This window comes from Centroberyx affinis, unplaced genomic scaffold (assembly GCF_046629955.1).
Source record: "Centroberyx affinis isolate AG114_WGS23_722 - 3 ecotype Tasmania unplaced genomic scaffold, CSIRO-AGI_Caff_v1 ptg000324l_1, whole genome shotgun sequence".
Classification (NCBI taxonomy): Eukaryota; Metazoa; Chordata; class Actinopteri; order Beryciformes; family Berycidae; genus Centroberyx; species Centroberyx affinis.
In genome coordinates, this window is record NW_027279000.1 from 99,947 (window position 1) to 116,444 (window position 16,498).

Sequence of the window (16,498 nt, forward strand, 5' to 3'; positions counted from 1 at the left end):
GAGAGAGAGAGAGAGAGAGGGAAGGAAAGAGCGAGGAAAAGCTGTGTGGGAGAGAGAATGAAAGGAAGCCATCGCTGGCCAGAGCACCGGGGAGGAGGAGGAGGAGGAGAGCGCTTGGAGAAAAAAAAAAAAAAAAAAAGACACACATCAACGTGCAAACAGAGAGGGGGAAATGAACAACAAAGACGGCGTTTTTCTTTATTAAGTAGACATGTGAAAGGCAAAAGACTCATTGTTAAGTGTTTGTCCTTCAGTTTTCACCGAGGAGCGATCCCAGCCCGGGGCGGGCCCGAGACGCGCCGCGGGCCGACTCCACGGCCCCCTTTTTTTTCTGCAGCAGAGTGAGGGAAAATATGCATCTGGCAGCGCGAGGCGCCGTCCCGCTTCAAGGTAGAAGAACGGAGGCCCTTTGTAGAATCCTATTTACGGGGTCCGCGTCTTTGACAAAACAATGGGGCCCTTAAAACGGAACGCGTCACGTTCAAGCTCGCTCACATTTGCGTTGCTTTTCAACACAATCTATGTCGGTTAGGGTTAGACTGATATGGGTTTTTGGAGGCCGATATTTTTGGATCGAAGCTGCCGACAGCTGATATTTAGTGCCGATATTCAATATATATTCAATTTACTAGTCTTACTTTCATGCCAGTAGTCATGCAACTATGGGATCTGTTTGATATGTGTTCTTGAAATCCGACACCAAAACTGATATTTTCGGATAAGCTGCTGAGATGATATTTAGTGCCGATATGCCAAAATCTTTAAAATTTACCTTTTATATGCCCCAAAAAATCTCCCAAAATTTTGTATTCAGTGAGCAGAATTCTGTTATTTTCAGGGTAAAAAGCCTCTGAAACAGCATTTAGACCATCATGGGACACTAAAACTCTCCATTGAAACCCAGTATAATAATGATTATAATATGCATATTCATGCATATTATGTGTTGAATCTGACCAAAATGTCTCATTAGAATCAGTTCATGCTAAGAGCTTCCCATAGACAACCAGTGGACAACACTGACTATGCCATATCACATTTTTTATAAAAGGCCAATATCGGCCCCATATATCAGCAACCTGAAATATCGGTCTAACCCTAATGTTAATAATTCTATATACTGCGTCAACAGGAGTTATTATTGGCACTTGTGTTGAAAAGTAACACTTATGTATTTTGTCCCAAACTGGACACACAGACATGTTGAAAATGACACATCGTTCTGAAAAGCGCATCAATCCCAGCGATCAGGGCATTGTCAATGATAATCACTGAAGATGAATGGGAAACACGATACAATTAAAGCACTATGAACACATGTATTATTGTGCAGCTGAAGCATTTCACTGTGGACATTTCAAATCATTCCTCTTCCCTCCATCGACGTGGCAGGGTCAGCCGTTTCAAAGTTATTGTAGACAATCACTCCACCTGCCTTAACTTAATGTCCGCCTGAAGACACACACACACACACACCTGGGGTCTCTAGTTGAGACGACAGTGTCTGCTATCACTCTGTACAGTATATTTATATTGTGAAGTGAATATCTACTGCAAGATAAAGATACATTTCAACACCGGAAAGGTTCTCTGCTTTATGTTGAGGTCAAAATGCTACTATTGTGGAATTGATTCTCTTGATATTGCCTTTGTTTTTTGCTCTTTGTTCAGTTTTTTTCCTGTGAGTTGACAGTCTGTCCCCTGTCTTAAACTGAAGTTCTTTTCTCACAAAAGAGAAAGTGACCAAAATATTTTGTTTTCTTTAAATATATTTTATTGTAATAGCATCAAACCAATAAAATTCAATGAAATAAAGCTCCACTTGTGTGTCGGTTATTATCGTAGAACCATTCATCGGTTGTACACAAATGATAAAGACGTCATACATACAATTCAATGCAATGTTTAGTGTAGCTGCAGTATAGCCATGTCTAATTTTTTACTTTAGAAACACAATTCATGTCAGTATTAAGGTTCTATATTCCAAAACAGTTTTGGAAATGCGTCATTACCTGAAGTTCATCATTCAATATCTCTAAAACAGAGGATCCTGCCTGTAAAAGTGTTATCATTCTACCACCCCAATGACTTGTTACCTACTAACATTTAAAAAGTACCATCATTTGTATTATTGTTTTTTCAATTGTTTTTTTTCCATTTTTAACAGTTGGTGTCACAAGTGATATTTCATTTTGGAAGAAATGTCTTTACATGAAAATTCAAAATTGTGGCTCAAAAGGCCAATGACATTCAAACAATTCACAAAACACATTTGTGAACATATACTGAGTTAGTGATCACGCTCAACAACTGGCCATGACTAACAACACAATTTAAAGAACACATCTAGACCATAGCAGTTGGAACAGTTTTTTTTTTTTTACAATACATATACATATACCATTCCTGACAAAGTCTTGATGTCTACAAAACCTGCAGAGGCACAACACAAACCTCCAGTGTATCTACAGATATTCAGCATGCAGTAACAGTTTGAGCCATGGTGAGTTAACGGTTACAGGGTATACAGGGTATAGTGCATCCTGCTGTAGGAAAGATAGGGAAGAGTTAAAATGGCTGCTGCTTTTTATAATCCAAGGGAGGAAAAGGACTGGGGAGTCTGCCAAACTCTGCGGTGCCTAAAGCACACTGTAGTTGGAGACTAGATAGGCAAGATAGATAGATAGATAGATAGATAGATAGATAGGTGATAGGATATGTACATACTCTTTCTGAACTGTACACAGCAAGTCATAAGAGCGTGTGTTGTGTTTTTACACTGACGGCACAATCTTGCTGTCTGGTCATATTCTTATGCTTGCTATGCTTCACTTAATATTCTGGTAAGAGTAAAACCCAGTTGTCCCAGAAACCCCATATCATTAGGTTTTTTATTACTTTTGATTTAGTATTGAATTGTAGAACAGTCCACCGTTAAGTGGGGAGAGAATAGTGAGAGTGAAGCCTGTGATTACAACACTCATTCTTATACATTCTCTAAGTGGGATCATTTCGAGTGAATTCAATTAAAGTGAAATTCAAGTAGGCTATAGAGGCTTTGCAGTTGCTCCCCAATTTTCCTAGCAGTCATGTCTAGCGCTATCATGGAGGTCAACTGGAGAGCTGTATTTGTACACAAATAATGTCTCAAAACACAATTGGGCTAGAAAAAGAGAGATGTCTCAAAAATAGGGTGAACACATTTTCAAACCCCCAAACCGGGACCCTTAAGTGTACCATGTATGCGCCTATGCACGCACCATAGGATGGGGGACAATTATTTCAGTGACTGCACCTTTCAACACCATGGACAGAGCCTCAGCAAACCAAAAATGATGTTTTGCCTCCAAAAATCCACCAAAACATAGTTTATTTGAAAACTGTATAATAACACAGTTTCAGATCACTGTCACCGGCATCGATTGATTGACACACATACAGACAAATCAGTGTTGAATTCAGACGCGTGGTGGTGCATTGTTTATGTTTTTTGATTGGGTTAGGTAATAATGAGCGGGACAGAACATGATAAACGTCTATGTAAGCGCTGAAAACAAGTACAATACCATTATTATCATTTTAATTGTGGTGAAAACCGGGACAATTTGATAGTGAATGTTGAAAAACCGGGACATTTTAGTGTTTTACAGATATTTGTCGGGACTCGGGACACCCATCTTGAAACCGGGACAATCCCGGACAAACCGGTCACCGTACTCAAAAAGATAGTGTGGTTGCAGGTGCAATCAGTAATGTTCTAAGTGAAAGTGAATAGTGTGATAAGGTGGATTTGTTTCCACATGTAGGTTACTGTGACACAGTAAACTGTCTTGTCTTTAGCCCTAGCTTCTACTCCAAAACACTCTTGAGTTGTAGCTTGAAAACAGCTTTGTTAGCTAGCTAACTAGCCAGCAGGCCGATTTAGCAAAGCAACTGATGTTAATTTTCACTTGCGACTACTAACGCTAGCTGCAACTAGATACGTTAACTAGTGTAAACAGATGTGTTAACAAGACAGTGATGGTTAGCTGACAACCAGATACTATGGTTAGCTAGCTAAGAAACTGATATTAGCCTATCTGAACACAAAATCAGATGTATCAGTGATAAAATGATCAGTTCCCAGTCATAAACAGCACAGAAATGAACCATATCTTTCAGTTCTGTCGAGACGGTACGTTTCAAAACGCAATCATCCTTTTTCTATCGTTGTTTCCAAGAGCTGAGGACCCTCCAATATGGCCGCCGGAGGGTGCGTCACATCGCCTGAAAGCCCTGCGTCTGATCTGGGAACAGGATTGTGACAGTAGGAGGGGTAAGAGAGATGGAGCTCTCTTCTCCTTCATCCTCCTCCTCTTCCTGCGGTCTGCTTTTTCCTACCTCAAACACTCCATCCCAGCAGAGTGTGTGTAGCGCCTGAAAGCACTTCAAGTCATGTGTAGCGTTGCTATTTGACAGCGGCTGCCTCGTGTGTACTCGCAGTAAGTTATTCAGTGTCCAGTCCTGCCTTCTTTTCAGCCCGTTGCATGTTTATAGTGACTTGAGTATCAGGATCCACTCCATTTTTTGCAGTTCAACAACCTGGTGGCGAAATAAAGTGAAAGGCATTAGGTACCGACTCGCGGCGCGCGGCGGGATCTCGAGTGAAATCTTTGCGTTTAACGTTTTCGCGTCGTACAAAAAGGGAGAACGGGAGGGAGAGAGAGAGAGAGAGAGAGAGAGTGAAAGGGAGAGTGAGAGAGAGAGAGCAGGTGTTTGAGTGGTTAATGGCCAATCGCCTGAATAGCCGGCTCTGTCCGTCCCTGATTAAGGGAATGAACTTCCGCTTTGTTTCGGTGGTCAACAATGGAGACCGAGTGCCACTCGAACACCAACCCATCAGGCGTTCCTCACAGAGGGGGTGGGGGGGGGGGAACATTTAGTGAATCGATTGCAAACTTCGGTCTTGCCACTGCCGGGCAATTTGGGGCCATTGAGAGTGACTTAACCCTCTGGAAGCAACGGGGGGACCATCTGTTCCTTCCTCCAGCGGCTCCGAGAAACAAAAGACAAAACGCCAAACACCATGTAGGTAAATGGAGATAATCTAAGAGGAATAAAACCCTTTCTGCTCTTCCTCCCTTATTCTCAGTATTTGTTATGTCTATTATTGGGGGGGCTTTTGCTCTGACCCACGCGCTCCCCCGAAGTTCCAGCTATATGGCTTTTTGAAAGCCGATACTAGTATTTTTTGGGGGGATTGAAGCTGCCAATAGACGATATTTTATGCCCGTATTCAATATCTTTAAAGTTGACTATTTTCATGGCAAGTATTCAGAACTGTATGCTTGTCAGGTTGGAAATGTCTCATTAGAATCAGTTCATGGGCTTCCTATAGATCCCGTGGTTCTCAACGTGGGGTCCGGGGACCACCAGGGGGTCCTTGAGGGGGTTCCAGGGGGTCCCCAGCAAATTGATGAATTGTTAACCCTTAGCATTATTTCATTTCCAAGAAGTTAACGCAATTAGAGAATGAAGAAGAATGATTATTTTGATCCTAGTTTCACTGTTATCTCTCTACCTGCAATACAGATAGTCATGGAATTCTGGACAAAATCATCTAACAATAAAAGATTTGGGTTGAAGAGACAAAATCTCATCAAATGGGGGTCCGTGGCCCTAATGTGGACTAAATTAGGGGTCCTTGATATGAAAAAGGTTGAGAATCAGTGCCATAGACAACCAGTGTAGTATTGATCAATACTCCATCATATCAAAGGTGGACGACTCTGATTTGACCACATCTAATTTTTAACAAAAGGCCAATATTGCCCCCCCCCATATACTGATACATTCTAATGCTTCTTACAATTGGTTGCTTGTATTGTTGATGATCTAGGAACGCTAATGTTTGTTATTCTTTGCTTTTATGAAAAGCAATGTAGTTCACTCATTGTAAGTGTCACTTAAAAGTGTCAGCTCAATGCAAAAAACACAGAAAATGTAAATGTGATTTTTTTCCTCTCACTACTCATTCACAGCCACCCAGTATCTTTTATGAATGTGACCCAATTGTGACCCCATTTTTGTTGAATTCCACCTGATGCTGGTTAATGTCAACTTTTATTACACGGCTTTGTTGAATACTCGATTCTGATTATTTCTTATTTCTGAATAGCAGACCGCTGCTATGAATAGCGGACCGTTGCTATGGACGCAGTTCTGATCATAGACTCTGGAGGACCACGTCCAATCATATCAATCCGCAGAAAGAAGTCCGGTAAATTTAACGGTTAATTTAAATTTGACGACGTCCATCAGAAAACACCATGGAAGATTTTTCTAATATTAATTTTAATCTATTTGAGAGAGCATGAAACTTTCAATTCATGGTTAATGGCTGAACCGTCCCCAGTAAGGAAGGGTAAGAAGGCTACAGAGTTTACGTTGCTATGGACGCAGTTCCAACCGTAGAATCTAACGGGCTATTTTTTGTAGCGGAAGCAATAAAATCATTTTTAAATCAATATTTTGTGTCAAATTATTGATTTCTTTAGTAAGTAGCCGGGTTTATTTCGCAATAATGACCCGCGCGCTGTACATTATCCCTTACATACTGATGCTAAACCAGGCATTATTCAAGCTATGTGACCAATGTGCAGTGAAGTTCAGTACCTGACGGCTTGAACCCAGTCAGCTGAACCACCTGGGGAAATAGAAAAGACACACACACACACACACACACACACATACACATACACACAAACACGCACACACAAACCTTTCATGTAGAGACTGAAAGGGCTTTGTACACAGATAAACATTCAGATAATCAAACAGCCAGGTATATGGTAATGCGTTTTGCCGTAGCGTTACATAGTGGGACATTTTAAGATCGTCACTTACTTGGTTTCCCGACGCCGGCTTCAAGGAGAAACTCACAAAGCTTTCCTTTCTGAAACTCTCTGCAAGACAAAAAAAAAGACGCCTATTCATAGCTCTCATTTCTCTCCCTGGGCAAACACATTCTTTATGCAAGGCCAAAAAAAAACAACAAAAAAAAAAAACTGCAGAACAGTGGTATGCAAACAATACGACGCACAATACAAACAATGCTTTACGATATGAACACAGAGAAACCAAAAAAAAAAAATGCAAACAAAAATTCTTTTATGAATATAAATGACAAGGGGATCGTTATGAGAATGAAAAAAAAAAGAAAAGGAAAACGACTAGAATCTTCTCTTGCACAAAACTCTTTTCCCATCTGGCCTGACAGTGAAGATCCCTCGCTTGTACTGATCTGCAATTCTCTTTTCAACCAATCGTCAAGTTTGCTGTTATGAATTCATATCGGAATACTGAAAAACGTAGCACACGCAATCAGGTGTGTCCAAACTTTTGGCCGGTAGTGTACATCATAGACACAATTGTAACATTTCGAGACGGATATCATGATTCCATTGTGCATTGTTCATTTCATGTTTTTTTTTTTTTTTTTATGTTTGGGTGCTCTTATCCTTGAGTCAGTTGATGTAGACAGGTGTATTCAACCCACGCTGAACTTGTAGGCTATGTGGGTTTTTTTTTTCCGTGATCATGTGATATCCTCACAAGCTATTTAAAGGAGATTATGGGTATTGTCGAAATGTTTTTTTGCCAAAATAAAAAGCAAGAATGTCGTGTGGACCTGTAGTTCACTAAGACCGGCTCAGTGCTTGGTAGCATTAGATCCGCTAATTTAGTTCATTTAGTCCACATTAGGGCCACGGACCCCCATTTGATGAGATTTTGTCTCTTGGACCCCTGAGAATATTTCTATTGTCAGATATGATTTTATCCAGAATTCTAAGACCATCTGTATTGTAGGTAGAGAGACAACAGTGAAACTATGATCGAAACAGTCATTCTTCTACATTCTCTAATTGTGTTAACATCTTGGAAATGAAACAGTGTTTAAGTTTAACAATTCATCAATTTGCTGGGGACCCCCCGGAACCCCCTCAAGGACCCCCTGGTGGTCCCCGGACCCCACGTTGAGAACCACTGCATTAGATTACTGTTTGTTTGAATGATACACCAAGTTGGCCTTCAATCCTGGCAATCCTTGTCAATGTAGCTTTGAAAAACAAAGATTTAATGCTGCCAAGCACTCAAAGCAAGTTAGTAAACTACAACCACCATAATTCATTGTGGAGTAAACCTATTCATAAATTAGCTGTATATTAGATTTGCTTCACAAAACTAGTGATAATCAGATTCAAACATTCATCACACAGAGGTCAAATACCAACCGGGCAACCAGAGGTTCAACTCAAGGAGACTGTGTTGTATCCGTTCAGTACCAGCGCATATTAGAGAACTCAGGGGCGGACTTAGTGATTTGGGGGCCCTAGGCAAAGGCAAGCATGGGGCCCCCTGAATCCCAACCCTTTCCCTTTTTAATCCATCCTTTCTATACATTACCTTCAAGTTGGGCTGAGCAAAGTATGCATGCAAGGACATTTTTTTTGTCTTTCTGCTGATCATTATTATTATTATTATTATTATTATTATTATTATTATTATTATTACTTATTTCTACTGATGCAGTCGCAAGTAAAATGATCTTAAAGTCAAATGGCACAATCACAAGAAGTGGAATAGCCCACTGTAGCCTGAATGAGTAGGAGGGGGGACCATGACGGGTGTTTTTCAGTGGGTACATTTATATTAAATTGATTAAAAATAAGTTCTATTCATGTCTTCTGTGGGGCCCTCTGGCTGCCGGGGCCCAAAGCAGTCGCCTACCTTTGCCTAATGGTAAGAACTTAGTACTTACCGCTCCTTCACAGGGCAGCTGAAATGATGGCTTATTAATAGCCAGCCATGTATACATTAGTACTGCAACCGATGCTTCTGCCGACATCTTGCCATCTGTCTTGTCCTGCTTGCTTGTCTTGCCTCTAGTATGTGCATTTGTCTTGTTCAGTGCACGCTATTGTCCGTGCTGATGTGTATGCTATGTTTTTTTCTGTCTGACGCATGCTATAGTCTGTGCTTGTATGTGCATTTGTTTTGTCTACATGCCATTGTCTGCTAATCTGTCCTTTCTTGTTTTATTGTCTCTCTTGTGTCACTTACTGAGTTCTTTATCTCTGTAACACATGCATTTTAATGCTGTCTTATTTTACATTTTAGGCTGCCTTTTAAACATCTGGCCAGGGACAGCAGATGAAAACTGGCCTTTTCTGGCTAACTCTCAGTTACAGCTACAGTTTGACTGTTGATTGATGTGCATTGTCCCTGAAAAAATAAACCAATGAAATAAATGGGAGTATAATATTCAGCCAGTGTTTCGGCAGCTAGTTAGCCAATGCTAGCCTCGTTAGCTTATAGCTGAAGGTGCTATCTGTATCATTTTTAACCATCAATATAAATGATACATTGTTATGATTACCATAAACAAATGAGACTATGATGGAGACGATTGGTAGCCTCTAGTTCACATCAGTGCTATTGTTAGTGCGAGAGTTTCTCCAAATTAACACCACATTTCCCGTAAACCCTGTTGCTTCCTGTACCCCTTTCCTCTTCCTAGTGTCTTTCTCTTTAGAGGATAAACATGTTTCACTCCTTCCATCTGCCATCGCCAGACACTCTGAAAGCTTTAGCTCTGTTTGCTCTGGCAGAACAGCGGCCTCTTCCTGTTTTGTGCCGTAAAGCAATCCAGCAGATTTCCCGCCAAATCTGACCAGGTGGCTCACAATGTAAAATGCAGAGTAGAGGCCGGTAGAGGCTGCCGATCTTCTTGCCGATGATCTTGTTTGTTTATTTTAGTTACGCTAATGTCTTAAAATTTATAATTTATTGATGTAAAAATGCTACACACTGCACCTTTAATAGAATAAGACAGCTCTCTAAGCATCTTTCAAAGATACTGACCTAAATGAAACATCAATAAAAATGCAACCAAAATACAGTCTACTTACATATATACACACACACACACACAATAGAATTCAACCCCATCATGTCCATCATTATTTGAATGGAATTAATAGAAGAATAAAGAACTTTTCACACACCCACCCCATCAAGGGGGACCCAGCCTACCGTTCTTGATGACCAAAGAGGTGGAGGTGGAGCTGGGGGGTCCGGAGGTCTCGCTGGTCTCTGGGCTGGAGGGGGTCGGCGGCCCGCGGCCCCAGGAGGTGGCCGGGACCCTCTGGGACGGCAGGAAGCTGGTTGGCTGGGAGCAGTTCTGGGTAATACGCGACGAGCCAATCGGAACGGCGGCGAAGACGGAAACCGGAACACACGTGTGAGTGAATATCGAATATACATTTCAAAACAATGCTAAAGAAGAGATTGATTTTCTTGTGTTTGCGGTGCTGTGTACTCTCACCGTGAAAGATAAGGCTTTCCTCTTTTCTTTGATCCGCTTTATGGCATTCCTCACCTAAGAGAGACGCAGGTTTTTACACCCACGGGTTTAGTCCGGCCACTCCGCATACCGCAGAAAGATACATTATGACATTCTGTAATGGCGAAGACAACGGCCCGAATGTCCTTCTTACCTCACTGTTGTAGACGGCGTACACGAGGAAAATGTACAGGCCCTGTTGGGGAGGGAGAGCGCCAATAGACCGATTAGAAAAGTCAAACGCGGAAAGAGGAAAAGAATAAACCCCCATTCACACGCTCCCTTATTGACGAGAGCCGAAGTGGATCTGTCGCCAGGTCAAATACCATTTAGCGCTCCCACTCTCCTCTACAAAGAAGGCACACAGCAACTAATAGGCGAGGTCACATGTCAGTCAAACTCTGTCTTCGTAAAAACAGCAGCATATATTTGCTTTCCATTCTGGTGAGGTTTTTTGTATCGCATATCTTTAGTGATTTTGAACATGGTACATCACTTTTCCAAAATGGGTCGGTTGCATCAGTCAAGTCTCCCTCCAAACAACTTCCCTCCCTCCCACCCGCCTCCCCATGAACTCTGAGCCATCGGTATAGATAAAAACAATGATGATAGTTTATAGAATGATGTTAATAATAATGAACATAAATTACTTATATACATATACAAATATATCCACATGCATAAATGCATACATATATGCCTGCATATCAATTTGAGAGAAAAAATAAATAGATAAATCAATTAAAAAAAAAAAAAAAAAAAGGGTGTACAGTCTCACTTGGTAAATGTTAGGATATCAGGTCTCGATTCCAAAAATGTAAGAAATGAATCCCATATTTTATGAAAAATATGACTTTTTTGTTTGATTGCGTAAGTAAGCCTTTCAATCGCTATGCAAGAAGAAAGCTCATTAATCCAAAGGTGTGAATCCAAATTTGATCTCGCATTTATCATTATCACGGAGAGCAGAATTCGGGCAGATATCGAATTTGGAAGCCAAATCGGAAATACAAAGTCACATCAGAGAGCGTTCAGAGCCAATGTTCCCACTGCAAAAAATCTCCATCTTAACAAGTCATTTAGTCAATTTTTGAGTCCTAAAATTGTAATTTTCTTAAAATAAGTGAAGAAATCTGCCAGTGGGGCTCTTGACACAAGTTCATTTGCATTGTTTCCAATGCAAATCAAACTTGTTTCAAGAATTTTGTAGAATCAAGTGTCATTTTCTTTATAGTAGTGCAGTGATCTGCCTTATTCTGACGTGTTTCAACATACTGACACTAATTTCTAGAAATTTCTAGAGTTATCTCACCTCACTGACAGAATGTTTCTCTTGGTTTAAGAAAAATAAGATTTGAAGGCTGAATATGAGACTAAATGACTTGTAAAGATGGACGTTTTTTCATATCATATTGATCAAACAATAACATCTTGTCAGTCATCTGTTAGAACTTTATCAGATTAAAGATGGTTTGAAATTTTTGGTGACAGAAAGCTTTTTGGTTTGATTTTTCCCCTCATACACTCTGCTCTATTTGCCTTCAGAAGCCCTCTATCATAAAAGGAGAGTGGATAGTGATAGTAAAGGAAATGTATGATATGGAGAAACTGACCTTTTCTCTAAGACTTTGTATCGATAAATTTTGTAAGTATTGGTCGAAATGGTTATTACATATGAATATGGATATTACTTTTTCTCTCCTCCCTTAACTTTATGTCTGTGGTTTACCAGTATTATCACATTTATAATTTTTTTTTTTTTTTTTTTTTTTCAAAATGGATTTGTATGTGAACTTGTTAGATAAATGTCATAAGACAATAGTCATTTTAACTTACTTTGAGGACTAGATGGACTGAGACTGATATGGACTTGAGGTGATCCATGATGCCCTGCTGATGTTTTCTCTTTATGCCTCTCTTTCTTCCTGGAACTATCTGGAAAGTAACCCTTAACACAAAGCTAACTACTGATAACATATGAGCTGTATTGTATTACCCCTGGTGACCTGTCTGTTCAGTTCTCCTGTGCATTTGTGTTCCACTAAAACAAAAACTACAAAAATAAAGTGATAAAAAAAGAAGCCCTCTATCATACATTCTACTGTTGCCAGCCTTGCAGGTTGGTGAAGCAGCACCAGTGAAAAAGAGTTTCTTGGGTAAGAAGTAAGAAGGCGGAAGAACTCCTACTGTAGCGTTATCTGCCCTCAGCTGGACACTCACAGTAAATCTAAATTAACTAGCAGCTCTCTGGGGGTCACCCAGAGGCTAGCTCATTTTGATTAATTAAAGACCCAGGAAGAGCAAGGTGGGAGGGAGGGGGGTGGGAAGAGAGAAGGGAGAGATACAGATATAGAGGGGTGGGCGGAATGCATAAGGCAAAAAAGAGAGAATATTGTATGGAAAAAGTGGGAAGAGAAAGGAGAGAGAGCGCGAGAGGAGGAAGTGGCTGCCGCGTTATCAGGGGAGGGGAGGTGGAGGTAGATCTGGTATGACCTGCCTTTCAAAGGCCTGGCCAGCCTTCTCCCACACACACACACACACACACACATACACACACACACACACACACTCATTTTCTCATTTCTCTTTCTTTATGACAACCTGTCAGTAGTTTTAAAGGCTGTGGACACGCTACGTTTAGTTTATTTATTAGTGCATAAAATACAAAATATCAAACATAATAAAAGTGATGGAACATTAATGTCGAACTAAAATGAGTGAACCTAACAGCAAGGCAGAGGTTAGAAGCCAAGGGCATATAGGCAGTGATCAAACTGTATCTTTTGATTGATATATCAACAGCTTTACAACAACAGTTCTGTTTTCTTGTAGTTTTTTTTTTTTTACATTGGTGACAATGTGACAATCCATATTATTCCAGGACTGTAGTAACTTTACAGCAACGGTTAATGCTGCACACCTAGCTGGGCACCGTGAGACTGGACAGCATCTGTACTTGTCTATTTGTTTCCGTAGAGCATTTCCAACTGAGTCCTCTTTCTGTTTTTTTGGTGAGACTCTATCTTTGTGCAACAAGTCAATCCTGTACATTTCACGCCAAATCGTACCCCAGAACACATTGAGACAACATACTGTGTACAGTATGTTCAGTGATAGTAGACTCCATGCTAATACTTTAGCATACACTATGTTGAGTGATAGTAGGCTCCATGCTAACACTTTAGCTTACACTATGTTGAGTGATAGTAGGCTCCATGCTAACACTTTAGCATACACTATGTTGAGTGATAGTAGCTCCATGCTAACACTTTAGCTTACACTATGTTGAGTGATAGTAGGCTCCATGCTAACACTTTAGCATACACTATGTTGAGTGATAGTAGCTCCATGCTAACACTTTAGCATACACTATGTTGTGATAGTAGGCTCCATGCTAACACTTTAGCTTACACTATGTTGAGTGATAGTAGGCTCCATGCTAACACTTTAGCTTACACTATGTTGAGTGATAGTAGGCTCCATGCTAACACTTTAGCATACACTATGTTGAGTGATAGTAGGCTCCATGCTAACACTTAAGCATGACCGCGGGGGCAGAGGGGGAGACTGCCCCAGGGCCCTCGCTCAGTAGGGGGCCCCCTACTGAGCTACTTTTTCATTATAGCCGAATGTCTGTCACTGACTGAGTGAGTGATGAAGTTACACCATTGGTCGGCCGTGGCACGTGGCACATCATAGGACCACAAAGGACAGAAATTTCAGAAGACAGAAGTTTCGTTTTCGCCGCCATCTTGTTTCTCCGCTGAGATCGGGAAGCCGTTTCTCCCACAGTAAGCAGGCTGACCAATATCATGCATGTAAGCTGAAGCTAACTGAAGCTAAAGTAGAATCTATACAATTAGATCATATCACCGTTTATTTCTATGCATATTCGCGAGCTCAGTCCACCTGACAGCCCTCTGTTCTGTCGGCGGAGAGAGAGACACAGACAAGCATGGAGGTTTCGGTGCGCCGAGGGCTTACTGCCGACGCTACCCAGAGTTTCCCGGGGGCACGGTTCCGACCAGTGCCAATAGCTGGGCGCCGATTTGTTCCGGTGTTATACCATAACTGGTTTCGACACTATCTGGTTACCATACGCGTGCGTGAGAGTGTTTTACTTACTGCAGCAGATGTTGTACGCCTCTGTCAGCAGATTCACCACCACTCCAGAAACTGGAAACTGACAGTACCACATCGCTTACATCTTTAGTGTCGCTTTTCACGGTGACTGGCACACATATATATCGTTTTGTTTTTTTATCATTGTCAACATAATGCTAACAACCCTAAAACAGAAAAACGAAAACCTACTTTGTGTCCAATGGGATTCGAACCCACTAAGCTCTGTTTGATAAAACAAACTTATTATAAGAGTCATATTGTAATAAGCACGCCACACAACAACAATGACATAATGTGTCCTATGTAAGATTTGAATGGCGTAGCCTAAGTGAGGACCTCAGGAAAAATAGCTGTCATTAATTTGGCAGCAAATGGGCATCCTAATAAAACAATAACACAATAAGACATTGCAACATAGCAGAGAAATCACTGAATAGATTAATAACTGAGTAGTTGACAAGATTATGATATTATGGGGATATCTTCATATGAGCCTGACTTACAGACATATGAAGAAGTTGTTTTAGTCTATAGATCTTTTGAAAAGAATATTACACCAAAATCGTAAATCTGAAAATCCATTTCAGTGAAGGTAGCCTACATCAGCCAGTAGCCAAACACAAGCTTTTATGTATCCTGTTTAACACAATATGTGTGGCTGTAGCGTAGTAGCCTAGTCGCAAGTGCAAACAGGGCTTCGTAGCTCCTTGCCTACACTGGATGTGATTTTAAGTAGCCTAATTGCTAATCGCTAATCATAAGGCTTTTTAAAATTCTGATTACAATTTCAAGCTATTTTTAGTGGCCTCATGCCAGAGATCACAGCCATTGTCAGTTCTTGTAAACCGTGCAGTCCAAACTATCAGCCTGCAGCGAATAGTGCAATATCTTCATGGGTAACAAGTTAATTTAACGAGCTTCCGTATAGGCTATAGACAATCACCGGTGTTGCACAGCCAATGGTAAAGTGAGTTGACTAGGGTAACTACAACAAGACCTGTAGCATAGAGTGATAGAGCACAGGTTGGGGATGATAGTAGTTTTTTTTGTATTCGCGGTATCAAAACCCGCAGGTCTACTTTGTTGTTATTTTTATCAGTGTGATCAGTGCTTTGAAAAGCTGTAATAATAGAGTTCACCAATATATTTGCGCCAATCGCCATGAAAACAAACATTTTAACCAGACCAGGGAGAGAGAATGCAGAGAGTATGCCGGTTTTCATTCCAACCAAAGTCTACACCCACTGATTAGTTTCACCTGGTGTGGTGTTTGGCAGGCACATGCTTGCCTATCCCTGCCATAGGCTGTGTCTTTGTGGAGTTGTGCTGACAGAGGCGGACAACATCTGCTGTAGTAAGTAAAACACTCTCACGCAAGCGCATGGTAACCAGATAGTGTCGAAACCAGTTAGGGTATAACACCGGCCGAGATTTCGGCGGGGGTCCCGACGCCGATGCGTCACCAGGTGTCCGGCGAACGGCGTTTTCGGCACCAATGGGTACCAGAGTGACCGGGGCTTGGATCGGGAGGATCGATGCGGGCCGTGGGCATGGTGGAGAGGACAGCGGCGGAGAGAGGAGACGGGATGTGCTGGAACGGAGATCAGTATGGATGTATGGACTATTATTCTGTATATTAACAGTCAACAGCGGAGTTAGTTACACCATTGGTCGGCCGTGGCACGTGGCACACCCATACACGGTCCAGCCATATACTAGGTTTTGACCTAGTCTTGTTAATTTAGTGCCGAACGAAGTTTCAGCCGTCTGAGGCTCATTAAGAGCTATTTGCGTTCATGCATGGATGAGGCCAGACTATCCAACCTCACTTTGCTGTGTGTTGAGCGGGACATAAACATTGACAAGACAAAGTTGTTGGGCAGGTTTGCCACCATGAAGAAGAGGAGGATTAAGTTTTAAAAAGGGACCATCATGATATGTACAAAGTTAGTTAACCTGTTCGGATTATTTTGTTCCATGGAGGATGTT

At 41.2% G+C, this 16,498-nt stretch overlaps 1 protein-coding gene across 1 annotated transcript in view; it reads right to left on the bottom strand.

The window, feature by feature from the left end:
* Nucleotides 1-4,257: 4,257 nt before the first annotated feature.
* The window catches only part of adgrd2 (adhesion G protein-coupled receptor D2), a 43,607-nt gene continuing 31,366 nt past the window's right edge, over nucleotides 4,258-16,498 (bottom strand). Inside the window, exons 19-24 of the mRNA XM_071515197.1 lie at nucleotides 10,539-10,580; nucleotides 10,367-10,420; nucleotides 10,075-10,222; nucleotides 6,886-6,944; nucleotides 6,655-6,685; nucleotides 4,258-4,286 (exon numbers count right to left, since the gene is read on the bottom strand). Of these exons, the coding sequence (XP_071371298.1) occupies nucleotides 4,258-4,286; nucleotides 6,655-6,685; nucleotides 6,886-6,944; nucleotides 10,075-10,222; nucleotides 10,367-10,420; nucleotides 10,539-10,580 (363 nt within the window). The remainder of the gene's footprint in view (nucleotides 4,287-6,654; nucleotides 6,686-6,885; nucleotides 6,945-10,074; nucleotides 10,223-10,366; nucleotides 10,421-10,538; nucleotides 10,581-16,498) is intronic.